Here is a 21426-nt window from a genome sequence, read left to right as displayed (position 1 = left end):
GCATATAAAAGATTCAAGTAGCCAACTGTTTGATAACAGGAACCCAACTGTGAAGACCTGTATGCATTCTGAGATCAACGCTGGTATCAGCTATATAACTTCAAAATAAAAATCACTCTATATGTCTTAGTTTATATGCATAACATTTGTTGAACTTTTTCTCTCTTTTTTTTGGCGTTTATGGCTTTATTCAATAGTGCCACTGAGGAGGGAGACAGGAAACGGGGAGAGAGAGGGGGAGTGACACACAGCAAACAGCCAGGATTCAAACCCAGGTCCGCTGCAGCAAGGACAAAGCCTCTGCACATGGGAGGCCTGCTCTACCAACTGAGCTAAACAGCGCCCCAGTTTGTATAACATTTTAAAAAATAATTTCACTCATAGGTTGTCATTGTTGTCGATGTTGCAATGCAGTCTGGGTAGGGATATATAGCAGTTGTGCAGCCCTTGGTCCAATTCTTTTTAGAAAGGGTTCCGATTTGTGTCAGCAGCTGTTCAAGGTTGGCATATGGATCAAACCATTGTATGATGAAACAAACTCAGATGTTAGTGTCCACTGCTGTTTTATGCTTTACACATTATGAGGATACACTGACAAGACACGTTTGGGTTTGATTATATTTACAGATATCCCTCGCAGCACAGCACACCAGAACATTGATGCAGTTTACTTCAGTGGAGATGTTTTATGGGAACTTGTCAGCCTCCATGACCGAGAGAGTGCCTCTCTACCAGATCAGAACCAGGTTAGCAATAGTCTAGTCAGAACATCTGCCCGTGATCACTGCTAAGTTCTCTATATTTACTTTTTTTCATACTTTATATTGTATTTTAGAAGTAAGTAATTTAACAATAACTGCTTGTCTTTTTTAAAGTGTATCATAAATACATTCAGTTTGATTCCTGGCTATTTGTATCCTTGTATATTTGTTGGGTTTTTTTGCCCAACAAGATTACAGTGTATGAAATTACTAAACGACATCCTTGCTTCATATTGCACAAAACATCTGATTGTTACACCTTATATTTACAGGAGAACCACGCTGTGTGTATATAGCTGTCGTATTTTCAATTTGTCTAAATCAGTAACGCAAGTCCTCAGAGGAAACAGCAGAAGTTAGCTGGAAGTATTCATGTGAAATTTTACTTTCCTAGTTAAGGGAATGTTTGACTGAAGGGTTGTGTTACAGTGAACCTGTGCACACGGTAAATTATGATGACATTATGTTTACCTGGACTGTGCCTTGTTTAGAAGTTTTCATTAGTTTTACAGTTTAAGGCAAAACACTTGCACCAGTCTTCCATCACTTCACTGTATTTCAAATGTAACAGTTGTTACAAATATTCTGGTTGCAGGTTTACAGCTGTGACAAGTACCGTTAGTTTACACGAGGTATGAATGGCAGCTGAGGAGAAGAATCGTCACAGTGATCCCATCTTGTGCAGTTAACAACATAACAAACATTTACTTTGACCCAAGTGGAATGGGGTTAGGGTTAGCTTTTCTGTTGCAGTTACAACTACACAAATGTTAATGTTTTGACAAAATCAAAAATATAGAAAGTACATCTGTTTCATGACGTTTATGAAGTGTGTCCTTTAACACTCACCTCTTGAATAGAATTTAAATTAAAGTTGATGTGGATTCAAACAATGCTGGTGTGTAAGTTATGTTTACTAATGATGCAGCTACTTGACACTTGAAAACCAGCGAGTTTGAACAATGGTGTGATCTGGAGGATGTCTCATGTGGAGCCATTATGTGTGTTTGGTTCACTCTCATGTCCTGTCTGAATTGGACAGAGTAGGAAACATCAGCCACCATGGCGCCACGTAGCCGCAGTCCTTCTCAACAGCCACCGGTCTTGCTGTGAACCTCTTTTGGACTTTGCTCCATGAGATTTTTAACTTGGGTTCATCAGCACTCTCCCGATCTTTAAAAAACAACAGATTCACAAATGCAAACATTCAAATAGATTAAAGGTGTCAGAAACAGTTGGATGTACCTCATCAAGTCCAACATAATGCTTACAAAGGAGTCATAATAATAGTTCACCCACCTGCTCCCTGTTCACATTGTTATTATGGTCCAGAGGAGCACACATGGAGACCATCACATCATATCCAATATGTGTTTGTTTCAGAAGGGTTAGGGTTCATGGAGTGGTACACCTGAAAAAATCTGACTTTGAAATGAAAATAGATATGAGAGTCACATCCTGCCACATAATATTAAGATGAAACCTTTTTTAAGACTTCTATATGTGAACATACCTGTGGTGCTGTTTTGTGGATGTACTTCGTCAGATGACGTGGATCTACAAAAGCCACTGCTCTCCAATACCCACCCCCTCTTTCAAATCTTCTGTCACCCTCATCGGTTTGCATGCTCCACCAGAAATGATTTATGATGGATGGACTTTCCTGGGCTTTTATATTCCCTCTGTGTAGCTGCAGTGGCCTTTGTTGTTTATGTTTTGACCATTAGTACAGGTGAGTTCTGTGATCATTAATTTCACAGTGCATTCTTATCTTCTTTGACAATCAAGGAGCCACACTTTAAAAAATAGTGAAGCAATTATTTTACCTGTTCTTCAAAAATATAGAAACAGTAACAATCTTCTTTCGGGGTGTCAGTTGAAGCATATGATCCCTGGGTGCTTTGAAAGGTATTTGAAAAGGATGACCTTAAACTGGATTCTGGATCGGACTGTCTGTACCGAGGCTGAATCTCCTCGCTACATTCATCGCCTCAGAGGAACAGATCTTGGAAATGTCCTCTGCTTGTTTATTAAACTTATCACTGGTTACGAGTCGGTGCACATCTGCTCGCCACTGTACCACTGCATCTGACATGTCTTTGTCCATCTGAGTAGCTGTCTTCGAGAACACTGCAGACCTACAGATTGTTGAATGGACTGAATGGATGGATCGTCACTGTCCTCCGTGATCTGGGTTTGCATCCAGTGGCTCAACCATAGAGGTTGCAACTGCAGGAGTGGGTTGTTAACATCCTAGTAGGGGAGCATCTCCTGTCTTTTGTGTTTCTTTGAGCAGATTTCACACACTTCCCGGGCATGAGGGCCATGAAATTTGGTTTTGGTCTTTATTAGTTTTGGTTTATAATCAGCAACACCTTTGAGCTCTTTTAGCAGCTGTGGTCAACAAATTGCATCAAATATGTCAGGAGCAAAATGGTGAGAACATAGCTGCAGGTCCTTTGGAAGTTGTGTACGTCCACAAGCACTTCAGCACTCCTTTCCCTCTTTATTTTAAGTCGGAAAACTGTGAAGACTGACATTGCTTCCCTTGTTGTCTTTCGACTAAGATTACAACCAAAAGCACCTCAATGTGGCATTAGAATGACATTTCTCTACTGTTGGCCAGTAAATATAGCAGGCTCCGAATACTAGCAGCAGCCAATTGACATCATCGAACCTAGAGCGCATTGTGCTCGTAAAGTAATGCCAGCATCCGCAGGTCCAAATGTCTATCAAACAGTGAGGATTTTTAAAGTAATAACAATAATTCATGTGTTTTGGCAACACATTTTAATATGACAAAACAATTATGGCATATTAATGCCAACAGGTTTTCATAGTTGGGATTCCTCTGAAGTTTTCTTCCTCTGTTTCACATGTTATTAATGACATGCAAGGTTGCATCATTGCTGTTTATACAAATATGTGTTTACAGTTTGTTTTTACCTGATCAGCTGCTCCTGTGAAAGATCAATGGAGTAATCAGTCATACTGAGACGAGACACCGACTTCCTGCTGACTGCAAACACACAATTACACACACACACAAACACACACACACTTTTGTCAAAAATCCCAGATGCAAACAGTTTCTTACATTCTGCTCCATCTAATAAAATCTGTAAAATGATCAAAATGTATTAAATCTTCAATGAGACAATTAATGTCAGTTTTCATTCAGTCAGCTGGCTGCAGGCTTCTTCCTCTGGGATAACGTCCCAGCTGATATCAGGCAATCTGGCTACATTGACGCCTTTAAATCTAAACTCAAAACTCACTTATTTGACTTAGCCTTTAATTATCCCTTGACTTCGACTGCTAGCTTCTTCACTGAGTCGGTTTCAGTCTCAATGAGTCACCTCCGCTAGATTATTGCTCTCCTCTGTTTTCTCCTTATACCTGTCTTTCTCAAAGTTTTGTTGCCTCTTAACCCTGATCTCTCTGTCTGTTCCTAATGATCTTGATCTTTTGCATGTCTGTCCTCTGAGAGGATCCTCCTCTGGAGCTCTTCATCAGGTTTCTTCCATTGTTTTTTTTTCTTCCACTTCTAGATATTTCTATATATTTTTATATATTTCTATATAATTTTATATATAGTGGCATTCATAATGAAAACTGCTGATTACTTACGTAGTTACAGCAGTTTTATTCTGCTCATAGTTTAGTTTGGTTCTGTTCACTTCAACTGATTTCTCACTCTTGTCTCTGGGGGTGGAGCTGCCTCTGCGTTGGTTTCCACTGAAGGTTTGGATGAGTTTAGCAAAAGCTCCCCTCCTCTCCATCAGCTCCATGTAGGAGCCCATCTCAGAGACGTGACCCTCTTCCATCACCAGGATCAGGTCTGCTTTGGACAGGAAGCTGAGCCCATGAGTTACCAGCACCCGGGTCTAAAATACACATCAGCACTGCTGTTTTAAAAACAACAACAACAATGTTTGAACAACAACTACTCATAGCCTTCATGCATCAAAATTGTCACTATCACACTGTTAACCCTGTTTCACTCACTCAGGGACAGAAAGGACTGTAGCGCCTTATTTCTGTTGGGGGCCAATTTGGGGTGCATTCGCTACCTGTGGCCTTACATTTCACCTTCTAGCCTGCAGCCCGGGCGTCCTGTGTTACCTTCTCACACTATCAGCTGTTGTAGGTCCATCTGGTTTGGATTTTTCTAAAGAACTTGTCTCAAGCTAGTTTTGATGTGCTTGATGCCTCCAGTACATGTTCGTAATACTTACACAAATGGCTTAGTGGGCCAATTTTCTCCACCAAGTTATCAGTACATTGCCTGTGGCTACACATTGAAGACAGAAATGAACAAATTGCCATATTGCTGACTCCTGACACCAACATGCATGGCCTCCACCTCTGGCTGAAAAGGACGTGACAGGGAGGTTGGCAGATTTTTTGAGATCCACTTCATTCGCAAAGCGGGTGACTTAAGGAGCCTGGGTCGTTCCCTCCTCTCTCTCAGATGAATCTCAGGTCTGTTTCCTTTCATCTGGATGCATCACTTGACTGATGAATTGAAAGCCTCTTGATTTGGCTTAAAGCTTGCTGTTGGAGGAAGGAAGGAGTGAAAGCACCGTCTGACCTGGCTTGAGATCAGGACACTGTCTGCTGGTCATTCCAAGTCTCCTATAGGTTCTCCTTGTATCCTGTCAGTACACTACACCATCCCACTGTCACACTGTGCAGTAGAAAGAACTTCCCCATCCTTCTGGAGTTGGTCTAATGGTTCCTGATTGTCCCAATACAGAACCAGTTACACCGGGGTGTGCTCAGCCTCACAGAGAGCCCATCAGTCTGTGGGTGTGCAGGGGTGCCTGGTTACTTCTTGAAAAGTAAACTTGAAGATCCTATGGTTAATTAGGATCTCTTCAAGAATCTCTAAAGAAGGAAAGCTGGACAGTGTAGAACAGCTGAGACAGTAATCATGTGCAGATAGACACAACCTGGTTGCTTGTGGACTCAGCTTCTATTCACCAAAGGGCCAGCTACATCCATGTCAATCTGCTGTATATGGGTTGAGATGAGGGATGGCTGCAGGAGAGTTCGATCAGGTCTGCCGAGAACCTGCAGGATCTTACCTTGTCTTTAAGGAGTCCTCTGGGTCCAATGACTCGATCAAAGATGTGTTGTCCAACGTGCGCATCAACAGCTGACAACGGGTCATCCAGAAGGTAAACATCTGACCTCCTATAGACTGCCCGAGCCAGACTCACCCTCTGTTTCTGACCCCCAGACAGGTTCAGACCCTGCAGTCCATATACACATAATTAAATGAAATAACAACTGAAGAATATACAGTTAAAAATGCAGTCTGTGGTTGGCCAGTGTACCTTCTCCCCAATCTCAGTGCTGTCTCCAGCAGGCAAGATGTCCAGGTCTGGCAGCAGAGCACAGGCCTCCAGCACACGGTGGTACCAGCTCTCCTTCCTCTCTCCACCAAACAAAATGTTATCTTTCAGGGAGGCGTTCTGGATCCAGGCCTGCTGGGGGATGTAGGCCACTGAACCCTGCACCATCATCATCAAGATAATCACTCACACTGTGAACTGCTGTAAAATATATTCAGTGGATACATTTTTATAAAAAATCACTTCTGGGGCACTGGTCCCTGCTGTGTATGTACAGTCATATGAAAACATTAGGACACCCTTTGAAAGCCTGTGTGTTTTTTAAATATATTTAGACATAGGGATATTTCATATCAATTATAACAATACTGAGAGATTCAAGTAATATAACTGAACAATTAAAATTGAAAAAATTAAAACTGAAAGATGCAATGTCTGGTGAGGAATAAATTAGGACATCCCCATTATTCCCATTTAAAATGGCTAAAATCACACACAGGTGTATCACATCAGGTGCACATGATTATAACATAATTACTAAGCATTTTGAAGGAGGCTTGAACTATTTAAACCTCAGACATTTAGTTTATTGCGCTCCTGACTGTTGAAGGCAGAGTGAACGTCATAGTGAGATAGAATCCAAGCAAGTTCACCCTGAGAGCAGGCCACAAGATGCCAAAATAAGTCACCAAAAACCATAAAATGTGCACACAGGATCTACAGCAGGCTCTTGCTACTGTAGATGTGAAAAGGCCTCTACAACCAGAAGGAGACTACACAAGTTTAACTTTCATGGGAGGTGTGCAAGGAGGAAACCTTTACTCTCTTAGAAAAACGTGAAGGCCAGACTGAAGTGTGCCAGAGAGAATGTAGACAAAAACCAGGACGTCTGGAATAATGTTCTTTGGAGTGATGAGTGTAAAATTTAATTATTTGGACACCAGAACAGAGGACATGTTTGGCATGATCTAAATACAGCATTCTAGGAAAAGAACATCATGCCAACTGTGAAGCATGGAGGTGAAAGTGTCATTATGTGGGGATGCTTTGCTGCAGCCGGACCTGGCTAGCTAACCATCATAGAACCCACCATGAATTCTACTGTGTCAGAGGGTGCTTGAGCAACATCTGAGACCATCTGTAAAAAAAAAAAAAAATTAAAGCTGAAGCAGAGCTGGACCCTGCAACATGAGAATGACCCAAAACATACCAGTAAATCCACCAGGGAATGGCTGAGACCTAAGAAATGGGGAGTCCTGGAATGGTCAATGAGTCAAAGCCCAGATCTTAATCCCACTGAGATGCTGTGGGGTGAAACTGGCTGTACGTGCAAGAAACCTGTGAAACATCTCACAGCTGAAATAATTCTGCATTGAGGAGTGGGTCAAACTTTTCTCAGACTGATGTCAGACTGGTAGTTGGCTACAAGAAGCGTCTCACTGAAGTTATTTCAACCAAAAGGGGTAACATTAGCTATTATGGGGTAGGGTGTCCTAACTTTTTCCTCAGAATACACATTTTTGTTACCTTTGGTTTAACGAGTAAAACAAGGTTAAACTTTGTTGTGTACCTGCAATTAAATCACTTTATTTTCCAGCGATAAATAAAAAAAACATTAGACATCAATATGTGAACATTTTTAAATAAAGAACTGAATATTTAGTTTTTTACATGACTATATATTCATCAGACATCACCAACATACCTGACGAGTTGTTTGGTTTGAGTTATGAATAACAAACTAAAGATGCAAAGAAACCAGAGAAGAACAGATGAACTGCAGCCTCACTGTTCATAGAAACCAAGTGTTCATACAGCCCTGCTTTTTATATTCCTCTCAGTCTGTTAAGTTATGCTGAACAGAGCTGAAATATCCGCGTGTTCTAACTCATAATGTCACAGGAAATTGTGACATTATGCAAGAGTCCACAAGTTTGTTTATTCCAACAGCATATCAAATGTTTTGTTGTTAATATTTGCTCATTTCTCTTAAATTAAACTTTGCTGGCATGAAGAAAAAACTGTAAATGTATAAGAACTGGATAACACATTTCAAGATGGCATCCATTCATTAGAAGAAAAGGTATTCTTTCTGAATAACCATCAGTTTATTTTCTGTCGTTGTTTGGACAACATGCTGACTACTGTTTCTCTTCTTGTCTCCTCGCCCCTTGAGACAACATCCAAATACATAAATACAAAAAAAACGTATGCAGACTCTGACAAAGTTCAACTGACCATTCATGGTTCAAACATAAATACATCAAAAAGTGTAATACATGTTGTTTGCTGTCACCTTGATGGAGATGAAGCCACTTCTCTTTTCCATCTCTCCCAACATGGCTGACAGAAGAGATGACTTTCCTGAGCCAACATGGCCAACCACAGCCACCAGGAAGCCTGTCTTCACCTTCATGTTAATCCTCTGCAGACACGGCAGCCCGTCGTTAGTCCAGGAGAAGGACCCGCCCTCGATCACCACACTGTCTCCATCTGAGGACAGAGCATGTGTCCATGTTGCTCTAATATGTGGTTCTAACACATGGTTGTATATGGTTCTAAGATGTGACTCTAATGTGGTTCTAACACACGTTTCTACGTGGTCCTAATCCGCTGTTTCTATGTGGTTCTAGGACCTGGTTTCTCTGTGGTTCCAACACATGGTTCTAAAATGCAGTTTGGCTGTAGATGTTTAGACTGTTTCCAGATCTTTGTAAATCAGTAAATATATTCATGTAAGTGGCCAAACAATAAAACACATTAAAAGCAGAAATCAAACCTGATTTAAGGTAAGTGTCAGTTCCCCCTGCCTCCAGTGTTTGTGCTAAGGTAGTGTGGCAGTGGGGTGTGGTTAAGGTGGCAGCTGCTGGAGGCGAGGGAGGAGTGGCTCAGCCAGCGATCAGACAGCTGGACAGAATCAGGTAATCGGTCAGCCATATAAGCATGGTTGTAACAGTTCCCCCTGCCTCCAGTGTTTGTGCTAAGCTAGCAACAGTGTTGGACACATAGATGAAAGTGAAGTTATCCTCCTGAGTTGGACAGGTGTATGTAATGTCACACCTGTGCTGTGAGGCAGTCTCTCCACGTTGTTCGGCTTCAATTCCTCTTGGTACAGGAAGTTTCCCAGACGTCTGAGTGACACAACAGCCTGATCATAAAAAAATCCCCCCCAAAAATTGAACAGAGATCAGTAACCTTACACACCCATTACAATAATAAAATACAACATACACCAGAGGTGTAAGTGTGAGGAGTTTTCCACTTTTCAAACAGTTAATCTTTTGTAATCTTTCAAAGACATTTCAGATGGATAGAATCAGAACTGTCAGCCAAGACAAAGTACAGTAGGAGAATCGCAAGGCTCTACTTCAGGACCTATGTTTTTAAGTTTGGACAGGAATGATCTTTCTGTGTGATGATAGGTTAGACAGAGACATCACAGCTGCTCAACTGCGTCCTGGAGGAAATGGATGACAGTGACATCATTAACAGCCTATAACTATAACTTCTGTCTCTTTTTTCTATTTTTAGTGTGTTTTTATTACTCTGCTTGTTAACCTGTAAAGTGTCTTGAAAAGTGCTATATAAAATACATCTATTTTTATTATCATTGTTATTATCAGCAAGTGTCTATACAGTGTTTGGTTCGGGTAGAAAAGCACTCGGGGAGGATGCTGCATGTAGGTTTGATTGTCATTGTAGTTGCTTAGTTAAAGCTACATTAAAGAGGCTGATCACAGTCAAGTAAGTGATACGCTCACAACACTCAGCAGCAGCATTCAGTGAAGGTCTGAGTTTCTGGTTCATGAAGGATAAGTGAAGCTCAGGAGACGCAGACACAGCAAGAAGCTTCTCCTTCATTACCAGGTTACAGATGGCGAGTTTTGCCCCATCTAGTATTTGAGCGGTTGCCTGTAAAGGATGTTTCTGGAGAGTTATAAGATTTTAAACCAGAAGCTCAAAGACAGCAGGGAGGACACACACTATATACACACGGCCTGATAGACTGATAGGGCACAGGTGAGCACAGAAAAAGGAAGTTCAAAATAAAACAAGAAAGTCACCAGACTCCCTTAACAAATGTGTCAGTTTAGTGAGTTGTTGAGTTGGAGACACTTTATAAACTCTGTGAAACTCTGTCTCTGACTCATTCTGCATTATTTGGACCTTCTTGTTCATTCAGCAAATGTTCTACATGAACTTCTTTCTGCCTTTGAGTAAAAACATGGTTTCTGGTTGTTCCACTGACATCTAATCAGTAGTTGTCACTTGTTAATTTCAATGAGAAATGGAATAATGTGATCAGTTTACCAAAAACACACATTAAGCCAGATATCAACAGGCTCAGTGTGTTGTGTGGACTACCTGCTCTTTGGAAACAATGTTGCTGTTACCTAATCCTAAACTTAAACCTACCTAACCATAACATGAATTAAAATCAACATTTTCAAAGGAAATAATTTGTTAATTTTGTTTGTTTTTGAACTGAGGTGGGACAATTTGTTGTTTTTTTCTGATCTGCGTAAAACTAATCTTTAGTCCACTGAACAATGGTTTCTGATTGGCTGTCACTTGCCTGCATGGTGGTGCTCATGGCGAAGGGAAGCTGACTCAGAGGAGTTTTCAGGATGTTGATGAGAGCAACAGAAACAAATATTTTCTGAGCATCCAGAACATTTCGCTCATCCATCAACACATAAACTCCAAAAACTGAGAGGGCAATCTGATCAGAGAAGACATGAAGCAGGAGAGACCAGTAAACATTCTGTTTGTCAACAATAACAAACAACACACAGATAATCCAAACAACAAACAAGAAGAAGATCTGAGCTTCTGTTTTCTAACATGTTGATGACACATGTGAGTGAAGTCACACGTGTTTAAAGATCAAAAACATCACACACACATCTGGTCCCTGACAGACGGTCTCTCCTTCTTCGTCATGACAAGAAGAGAGCCGAGAGAGATGTTTAACCCTGCCCTGCTTTCACACACAGCTGACCAATCACTGAGCAGAGAGAGTGTGATGTCAGGGATTTGTTTCACAAGCAAAAAACACATCACACTGAGATATTATTCTGAGGTTTACCTGAGCAGGCAAGTGTGAGACTCACCAGGAAAGACGAGGAGTTGAAGGAAGCTAGAGAGACAGAGTGGAGGACCTGAGATCTCTTCAGGGCATCGAGTTCTCCGTCTCTCAGGACGCCAACGCGACGCAGGAAAGCTTCCTCCCAGGCATAAAACTTCAGGATCTTCATGCCGTTCAGGATCTCATTCATCAGTTTGATCCGACTGTCCATGAACTTCATCTGAACCTCCTGACAAAACAAAGTGTTGTTCAGCTTTGGGTCTTCTGCCACAGAACACGAAAACTGTTCCTCTAAATAATGAAAAGATTTAAATTAAGAAAGTGACAACAAAACAAGGAAACTGCTTCCTCACCTGAAGTTTGCTTCTCACTTTAGCAATGAATCCGTTCAGAGGGAAAATCAGGATCACGGCGATGATACCAGCAAGAGCGGCCGGACCGAGGAGCTGTCAATAAATTTATCAATCAATAAGTCAATGTTTTGTTTTGTGTTGACATCATTTTAGGCGTTAACATCATGTGTTACCTGCCACAGAAAGTAGAAACACAGTGTGATCTCGATGGGCGTGACCCACAGACAGTTCAAATAAACCACAAAGTCCATCAGCTTCTGAGTGTCGGCTGAAACCAGATTAATGATTTCTCCCAGAGTACACTGCCGCCGAGCTGCACTGCTGAGCAGCAGACACTGAGGAGTCAAACACACAAAACCACAGTTTTACTTTTTTTAGGTACAGGACCCTAACCAGCTGGTGTCCAGTACTTAAATGTTAACCCCAGCAGCCTCTGGCCCGGAGGACACAGCTTGAACTCTGTACATTGAAAGCTGATTTATATTGTGGCTAGGGTTACACTTCTTGTTTATTGAAGCCTGAGTTTTCTCCTCACTCTGTCACATCGCGGTGAGGTTTGTCCTGTCTTGGGGTCTGTCTTGTGAAATTTCATGTCTTATTTTGAAAATATCTCTCCCTCTCGTTTCAGGTCACTTGCCCTTCCTCCTGTATCCCTGGTCTGACGTCATCCCTAATCCCTGATTGTTTTCACCTGTGTTCCCTTCCCCCCATGTGTATAAAGTCTTTGTTTTCCCCTGTCTGCGTCGCCCAAGTATTTCGTCATTTTGTCGTTAACTGAAGCCCTTGTTCCACAGCCTTGCCATTGTCAATCACGTTAAGTATTGTCACGTTTTATTTTCTGATTTTGTCCTCTCTAGTAGAGTGATTTTTTGTTTGTTAATATTCTGGTTAGGATTTTTGTGTTTCAGTTTAGCTTTGTTTATAGTCTTTTGTTTTCCTCCTCTTGGAGCGTTTTCTGTTGTATCCTTTTGAAAATAGAGAGAGTAGTTAAGTTTCATAGCCTGTGTGCTTTCCTCTTCGGAGTGAATTTTGTTTGTTAACTTGTATATTTAAGATTCATAGTTCAGAGTAGGTTTTCCTCCTTCGGGAGCGCTTTACGTTATTGTGTGTTTCACGTTTGTTTGTCTCGTGAGTCCTCTAGTATTTCATAGTTTTTGATTTATCATTCTGTCTGGAGAGCCGCAAAACAGAGAAATAAAATCTGACATTACATCTGTCATTCTGCACCTGAGTCCTCTCTTTTGTCTAAGTCTGACACACTCCTGGTCGGTTCATGTTGTCACAATGACAAAATGGTAAGGACCTTAACGCTGATACATAGGCAGGCAGATGCATTGACTCCATTGCAACCTTTAATGAAGCTGAAATTACAAAAGTAGAAAAATATGAACTCCAAAAGCTCAATCTTATCAAAAATGTTGAACACAGGTGAGACACGCAGACAAACCAACCAGGAGTGAGGATAAAAAAGGCCACAGGCTTCAATACACAGGAAGTGATGAGACACAGGTGAGCAGCACAATGGGCCGTTGCTCTGGACTGTTTCCTGTCTGTTACCAACTGGCTCCTGTCTGTCTCCTGTCTGTCTGTCTGTTTCCTGTCTTTCTGTCTCCAGTTGTTTCCTGTCTGACAGCTTCCTGTCTGTCTGTTACCTTCCTGTAGACAAGGCCCATGACAGCGGTCTTCAGTCTCATCCCCACAGTGAAGCAGTGAAACATATAGTGATGATGGAAGAGCGACTGCAGACAGGACAGCAGGAAGAGAAAGGTGGCGAACAGGAAACCTTTCCACATCTCAGCACTCTTGTCCCGCATGAATTCCAGCAGCAAGCTGAGGGCATCAACAACAATCATCACAAGGTGTCTCTGTTGGAACGTTGAGCACGTCATGGAGAACTCATGTGCCAGGTGTCATCTTCGTCAAGGCAACAGAACTGCAGACATATTCAGTACTTTTCATTCATTTCTTTAATTAAAGACTGAGTGTCAAGAGACCTTTTGTTTTTAAATGATGATATAGAAAAAAGATTGATTGATTGTTACATTCACTGCTGAGCTGAATATTTCTGGTGGAGCAAATCCTGATAATTCACAATCACACTGCACATAAACACCCACAAAAGTGAAAATGTAAAAGGGGTATAGGAAATATTCAAGTGCCTGGCAAAAAAAAAGCCATTGGTGACCTCAAAATCCCCCTGCCTGAGAGTGACAATATTATATTACTATTATACTATAAATTCACTGGATTTGAAATATCATTGGCTATATGATGACCCAGTAATCCTGAAGCTGCCGTGTAAGTGGCCCAGGAGAGAGGAAAAAGAACAGAGTGGGTCACTGGTCTAAATGATCAGTCATTGGCTGTTGTAGGCTTTAAGGCGGGCATAGAAGCTCATATCAATCTGATGAGCTGTCAATCAAAGGATTGCTGCTGAAATCAGAGGGGTCTTTTTACAGATAAAAGTATTAATCATTTTCTTTTACATTTGGTCACCATTAAATCATGAATACAGTGTTTTGGACTAAATGTGTTACAGAAATGGATTTCCTCGACATTTGGGAAGAGGAGAAAACATTTTTTCAGTCATTGGCTGTTGTAGGCTTTAAGGCGGGCATAGAAGCTCATATCAATCTGATGAGCTGTCAATCAAAGGATTGCTGCTGAAATCAGAGGGGTCTTTTTACAGATAAAAGTATTAATCATTTTCTTTTACATTTGGTCACCATTAAATCATGAATACAGTGTTTTGGACTAAATGTGTTACAGAAATGGATTTCCTCAACATTTGAGAAGAGGAGAAAACATTTTTTTGTTGGAGTTTGGTGACCTTTTGAACATAAAGACATTCTATTGATGAGCTGGTAAGACTTGGCACATGCTTGTCGTTCTGTTTGCTTGTTGACCGTACTTTGCTAACAGCCCCCTCAGCCCAGGCTAAAAGTTCCCTGAGCCTGGGAGTTACCAGGGGTTAACCCTAAAGTGTCTCGAACTGACTGTTCATTACACCTGATGACAAACAACATCACACATTGAGATATCACTAAGCATGCATTTGATCGCTATGACCTCTTTGACACTCACCTGAGCACCTGCGGCACAGCGAACATGAAGGCGTCATGCAGGAGGAGACACAGAGTCCCACGCAGGAAGTAAAACCTGAAGCTCTGCCCCAGAGCGCACAGGAGGAAGAGCCTACACCCCCTCCCCTTTCTGTTCTTACTCAGCAGCTGTGTTTTTTCTGTTGGCATGTTAGAACCACTGGACCAGGACCGGCCCCAGGCCAGTCCAGAACCTGCAGGCTCATCCCTTCAGAAGAGCAAACAGGTTTTGGTGAATTTTCAGGCCTTTACTTTACAAAAATGACCTTGTAACTTGGCCTAGTTAATACCCGTCCACAAGCTAAACCCGCCACCCCGTGGATCACAGCATCCAACTTTTACTGCTTTGTATGTGGTCATGCTTCAGGAAAATACTTTCCATGTTAAATGATTTCCCGTGTCAAATTAAAAGCATTTCAGTGAGTAAGGTATAGAAAAAAGTGAAAGTTGTGAAGTTGAATCAGCAGCATTTTCAGAAATGCCTAATCAGAGTGAAGTGATCAGGCTCAGCAGTGTGACATCACTGTGACCACCTGTTTTTATGTGTTTATATAATTTCCTTTATTGTTTGCTCTTTGTCACATGACAGCATTCAGGTAAAATACAAAGTAATCATTAAGATCACCTACCGCAGCTCTTTGCAGTTCTGCGTCCAGAACTTCTCCAAGTCCTTCATGATCCAGATTGACGAGTCCTGGTCCCTTAGAGGCCACAGATCTGCAGCCTGCAGGGGGCGCCGGTGACCTCGAACCACCAAACTAACAGGAAGGTGAAAAATAACAACACCTTTTTTTAAATAAATAATTGTGTCACTACAATCATTATTGTTTGTCGCATTAGCAGCAGACTGTTTCATCAGGTCAAAGGTCAAAAACTTGCTGTGATCTAAACTGTCTCCATGACAACGATCAATCCAGTTGGTTTGTTGCTGTTCAGGGAGTTTTATTTGAACATTCTTCTTATTGAAGGTCCAGCACAGTGTATATACAGATTATATGAGATATGTAGCAAATCCAGAATACATTCTTAGCAATGATATCAAAAGTCCTTACTAGGTCTAATGTTTCAGGAAGGGTTAGGGTTAGGGCTAACCCCCTTGCACTCTGAGTTCCCAGGTACTCCAACACTTTGCCAAACTTTGCTGTAAAAAGGTCCTTCTGACTTCCAGTTTGACGAATGGTGGAGTAGGTCGCATGCTGGGAGATCCTTGTTGAAATCCTGACTAAATCCAGACAACAAGTCCTAAATTGCTCCACTTAACCTGTGCTAAAGGCTAATAAATATGGGTAAATATAACAAAACGTCAAGCCAGCCGACAGGCAAGCTATCTTCAGAAAGTAGTCAAAGTGACGAAATGCAAGTTAGCCAAGGTAAACAACATGCTAACAATGCGCCGCTAACCCTGGTGGAAATGGAGAAACTTCTGAAGTCAATGGAGGACCGCATTAAAGCCAAACTTTCTGACGAACTGTCTGCTGACCAAGCAACTATCGACAGGCATGACCAGACAATTCAACACATAGAAACTTCTCTCAGCGACATAGAGACCAGATTGGCAACCCTTGAATCTGCCTGTTTAGCGCTGTCCAAAGAAAATGAGAGCCTCAAGCTTAAGACAGAAGACCTTGAAAATAGGTCGAGGCGAAATAACATCCGCATAACTGGTTTACCTGAGAAAGTTGAAGGCATGCAACCAACTGCTTTCACAGAGATATTCCTAAAGGAACTTTCGGTACAGAGGCCTTCTCTACCCCTCCAACTGTTGACAGGGCCCATAGAATCGCCATCTCCCTGAGAGACAGGACGACCCTCCTCGTAGTGTCAATGACATGTTGTGACGTTCGAAGCCTTGCGAGTCAGCCATATCGCATGACTGATTCAGATTTGCAGCTTTGGCATGCTATTCAAAATATGAGGGGCAACGAAACGCAATGGAGGTCCCCCGTCACGTCAAATCCTGTCAAAAAAAAGAACCCGCCTGAAGGGCAGCACAGTGAGAAGTTGTTGTTTTTAAATAAAAATGAATACAGTTTCCCCATTGTATATGTTACATTTTGTCCCTAGTAACACATTCACATCACAACCCTCTCCCCAATTTGTTCCAACTTCCCCCTCTGTCCCTGTCATCATTCTATCAGACAACTAGACACTATAATAATGAGTATATTATTTGTTTATTGGCATTATCATTTAAGCACAATTCAATTCAAAGCTTCATGCACCAAAGCCATGGTGTCATTATAATCACTCTGCCTGTTTTACATTCATTGTCCACTTGATGGCACAGTAGAGCAAATAAAGCTCCATGAAGCTTTGGCCCATGTGTGAGCCAATTGGATGGAAAGCTTCAATGCTTCTTGAAACTTCATCTCACCATCACTAGCAGCGGGTAAACCAGAAATATTGTTTTAGTTAAATCCAGTGAGGAGACTGTCAGTGGTAAGTCTATCCTCCTATCATGTGACTGCCCCCCCCCCCCCGCTGTTTGGTTAGTTTTATAGAGCTCAACAGTCACCACCCACTTTTTTAATGGCTCTGGTTCCGGAAGTGAATCTGCCATTCATTCACTCCATTGACGTTTCATAGAATCCTTTTATGAAGAGTTTTAAGCCTGGAACCAAGCCAATAAACTACAATATTAATTGTGACCATAAAACATTTAATTTGATGCAAAAAAATGTTGGAAAATGGAGAAAAAAGCAAAGGTACAAAACTGTGAACATAATTATCTGAAGAGTAAAGGAACTACTCATCCCATAAACCATTGTGAATGTAACAGCGACGTCCCTGATTGGTGGAGCTCGCTGTTACCATGGAGATGTTTACCAATCCCGTGAATTTCATGTTCCGGTGAACCCTTTCGACACTCTTCTCCTCATGCAGTAGGTCAGAGAGTGACATCATGGTCGCTCTGTGGTAAACGATCATAGAATTCAGTGGTAGCAGTAATTAGCAAACATGAAATTTGCGGGTTTGGTAAACATTTCCACGGTAATGGCAAGCTCCATCAATCAGAGACGACGCTGTTACACTATAGGATTGTGGGTAGTGTAGTATTTTTCCATGACATCGTGAACAAAACATGTTTTTCTTAAAACAAGGACGATATCATACGGACTTGTGGCTTCTACAGGATCATATACCATCATTTCACAATCTCATAACTCTTGGTAAGTCTATTTTGGATGGTTACGACATTATGGCCAATAATTAAAATCCTCTATTCAGAATATGAATGGCATTTCTATTTCACTGTTGAGCTCTATTGAGCTTAGTGATTCTGCCATGTTTTTTTTACCTGCTAAACCAGAAGAAGAAAAACTTAGAGAGAAATGAGGCGTCGGCTTCTGGACACTGGTTCTGAGCAGAGAAACAAGCCAAGCAACAAGAAAACAAATAATAATCAAAGAAAACAGAAATGTACTTTTTAATCATTTGATCAAGAGAACTCATCTAATGATGATTTTGTGTGTGTGTGTGTGTGTGTGTGTGTGTGTGTGTGTTACCTGGATGTAGGCGTTTTTTTCAGAGAGTGGTCGGTGGTCAGAGAAGCAGCTGAGGATTAGCTGGATGAGCTGGAGGGAAAAACAGATGAAGAAGACGACGAAACGAATGCCATCTGATGAAAAACCCTGAAACAGCCAAAGGTGAAAGGTCAAATTCAAACCTGCACCTCATCCACACCTGCACACACTTCTTCTTGGGGGAGATGTTGTCACTTGTTGTTGCTACCGCATAAACAGAGCCTTCAGCCTTATCTTGCCTCTGACACCTGTAACTCTCTGGCAGCACTCCAGTTACTACCTGCGCAGACCTCAGTTCCAGCTGCTGCAGCTTTGGGGTCTCAAGAGTTCCTGCACTGCGTGGCTTCTCTTGTTTGTGTCACTACAAATTCTTCCCCAAGGCTGCTGAAAGGGAGCTGTAGGGTGCTGCTGGACCAACACAGCTGCACTGCTGAAGCTCCTTGGCAGGCCTAGATATCTTAGCAAATAGCTACTGATCTCCTTTTCAGAGACTCCCACAATTTACCTATGGAACAGCGTATAAAGGCACAGAGCATAAAACTCTGAGCAGGGTGACATAGTGATATATCCAGGCCTTAAAGCGATCAGGCAGCCCAGACATGTCAACATCTGTGAGCCAGGGCTCAAGGTATCCACAGGTTTTGTGAATGGCAGTGTGTGTGTGCTGCGTCCTCAGACTACAGTCGAATAGTTTCCCCAAGCTCTTGATTGGCTGTTCAGTCAGTGGGATTGATGGCTGTCACACACTAGTTAATATCAGGGGGCACCTCTGCTGACTTGACCACCATTTTCATGGTGAGGTCAAAGAGGAAGACTGAGATGTTATGGTTTCCTTCTCAAGTCTGTGCCACTGTGAAGCTGTAGAGCCAGAGGTAAATCTCAACCAGAAGTTGTTGTCTTAATCGGGAATAAGGTCACAAGATCCAACCACAGGACCACCAGTTCGCCTATGTATTCTTTGCTTCTGTTAGGAGTTTTGTGACTGCCCCTTAATTCTGCAAGCAGCCAGATGCGCCAGATCCAGTATGGTTTCTGTGATGTGATCGGGGATCTTCAGCTGGAGTCTCAGTTGTCCATCTGGGGCTGTGGACAGTCGGCATGGTCTTGTCCGTGGTACTGCATGTGTCTTGTCTCCAGCTTTGAGAAAAGTGATGGTCTTCTCTGTGGAGTGGCGTTTAATATTGCGCAATGATAAAAATGTAGGTTAGGGTTAGTTTTCTTAACTAAATTAAGTCAATGATGAAAATGTGAAGCACTAATTCACTTTATGCTGTTAATGACTGGAACAGCTTCATGTAACTCAGCAGGTGTTCATGTCCATCTGCTTTTTTATCTTCAGACAAATTCGCTTCAGGGATTTCAAGAACAACTTGTCAGTAATTAGCAGCTACATATGAACGTCTTTCAAAGAAATGATTAGCACACACACAAATATTCACACATCGAGGGGAAAATTCATTTAGACTCGAGTTGCTGCAGCTTTTTTTCACAGAGCTGTGAAATACCACAGCTGAAAGAGAGAAGAGAAGCAGTCAAAGAAAACACAAGAGAAACTCGACCCAAACTGAGATTCAGTTCCTGAAGTCAAAGAATCAAATAACAGAGAGCCAAGTCAACAAGACAGAAACAAAATAGGTCACAGAGTGAAAGCCGAGGACAGGAACAGACGCCAGGACCACGGCTAAGAGCTGGACCAGAGACCAGGACCACGGCTAAGAGCTACACCAGAGACCAGGACCACGGCTAAGAGCTACACCAGAGACCAGGACTACGGCTAAGAGCTGGAACAGAGATGAATTGGGATGTTCATGGACCAGCTCTGTATGAGACCACCACAGTCCAGCTACAGACTTCAACCCCTTCCGAGGGTCTCATCAGGTCCTCCTTACCTCTATCCTGCACTCTGGTTCCAGTCTATAGTACAACAACGTGTACTGGGCACCGCTGCACCTCACACATCTGAAAGGAGGCGTACCGCACCAAATCTTAAACCTGCCACAGACATTTGATCCACAACAGAGAATAAAATATAAATTATATAATATTGATACCTGATCAATAATCTGCTCAATGTTGACCTTCAGAGGAACGAGGGAGCAAAGAACCAGAAGAGTCCAGAAGAGGAAGAGGAGGATTGAGGAACGACAGCCCTTCATCCTATCAACCTGGATTATAACAACAGCAAGAACCTGAGGATGAAGAGGAGACAGGAGAAGAGGAGGAGAGGAGGAGGTTAGAGTTTACCAAAACAAGCTGTTTGTATTAATTCCAGTTGGCCATTCAAAGTAACCATTGGTCGATCTGACCAGTTGTCATAACATACCAGAGTGAGGCTGCGAGACAGTGGCCCTATCAGGATCAACAGGTGCTTCTGGATCTCCTGGTTTTTCTTCACAAGGAAGTAAAAAATCTCCAGAAGACCGAATGATGCCAGACTGAGACCAAGGAGCTGCAACAGAGACCAGAGAGACCAGGGTCAGACCAGAGACCAGATAGACTAGAGTCAGACCAGAGACCAGAGAGACCAGGGTCAGACCAGAGACCAGATAGACTAGAGTCAGACCAGAGACCAGAGAGACCAGGGTCAGACCAGAGACCAGATAGACTAGAGTCAGACCAGAGACCAGAGAGACCAGGGTCAGACCAGAGACCAGATAGACTAGAGTCAGACCAGAGACCAGAGAGACCAGGGTCATGGTTAATAACAGAGAAACCAGAGAGAGTCAGGGTTCTGAGCACTGAACTAGGATTTAGTTTGAGCATGGCACTGTGTTTTTACCGTCTTGCTGCAACAGAGCTTTGATAGTGGGATGACGCCCCTGTGTTGGCGGAGCTGCAAGTACAACAGGTAAAGAGGAGAACAGGTCCATAGGTAAACGCATGGGAACCACACCAGTACAGTGTGCTGGAAACACTGGGTTAGGTCGGGTCGAGAGGTGTACCAGGTCAGGTTCCAGTCCTGAAACCAGAAAACATGTCAGTGGTCACACCTCACAATTTAAGATCTGCAACCATAAACAGGTGAGTAATCTGTAGACAGGTGAGTCATTTGTGAACAGGTAAACGAATGTGTACCTGTTTTAAATCAGTTGATCTCATTAAATCAGTTGTTCATTGAATCAGAGACTCACCCACAGAGGATCCAGACCGCTCACACTGCACAGCTCCTCCATTTATACAACTCTACTTCTTCTGCTGTCGTCCGTCTCTTCTTCTGCTGTCGTCTGTTTCTTATTCT

The 21426-nt window shown here is 42.3% G+C and overlaps 1 protein-coding gene across 1 annotated transcript in view; it reads right to left on the bottom strand.

The window, feature by feature from the left end:
* Window positions 1-20884, bottom strand: part of LOC119030266 (multidrug resistance-associated protein 1-like) — a 30115-nt gene extending 9231 nt beyond the window's left edge. The window contains exons 1-18 of the mRNA XM_037117700.1: window positions 20732-20884; window positions 20512-20637; window positions 20240-20377; window positions 18171-18296; window positions 17963-18024; window positions 15294-15422; window positions 14648-14872; window positions 13216-13393; window positions 11737-11898; window positions 11564-11656; window positions 11236-11439; window positions 10698-10844; window positions 9182-9269; window positions 8418-8614; window positions 6104-6280; window positions 5852-6019; window positions 4459-4648; window positions 3708-3780 (exon numbers count right to left, since the gene is read on the bottom strand). Coding sequence (XP_036973595.1) covers window positions 3708-3780; window positions 4459-4648; window positions 5852-6019; window positions 6104-6280; window positions 8418-8614; window positions 9182-9269; window positions 10698-10844; window positions 11236-11439; window positions 11564-11656; window positions 11737-11898; window positions 13216-13393; window positions 14648-14872; window positions 15294-15422; window positions 17963-18024; window positions 18171-18296; window positions 20240-20377; window positions 20512-20637; window positions 20732-20884 — 2636 coding nt within the window. The remainder of the gene's footprint in view (window positions 1-3707; window positions 3781-4458; window positions 4649-5851; window positions 6020-6103; window positions 6281-8417; window positions 8615-9181; window positions 9270-10697; window positions 10845-11235; window positions 11440-11563; window positions 11657-11736; window positions 11899-13215; window positions 13394-14647; window positions 14873-15293; window positions 15423-17962; window positions 18025-18170; window positions 18297-20239; window positions 20378-20511; window positions 20638-20731) is intronic.
* Between the last annotated feature and the right edge of the window lie 542 nt (window positions 20885-21426).

Source organism: Acanthopagrus latus, chromosome 12, assembly GCF_904848185.1.
Source record: "Acanthopagrus latus isolate v.2019 chromosome 12, fAcaLat1.1, whole genome shotgun sequence".
NCBI classification, from domain to species: domain Eukaryota; kingdom Metazoa; phylum Chordata; class Actinopteri; order Spariformes; family Sparidae; genus Acanthopagrus; species Acanthopagrus latus.
The sequence above is the reverse complement of the archived record's forward strand: the minus strand, read 5'-3'. Positions and strand labels throughout refer to the sequence as shown.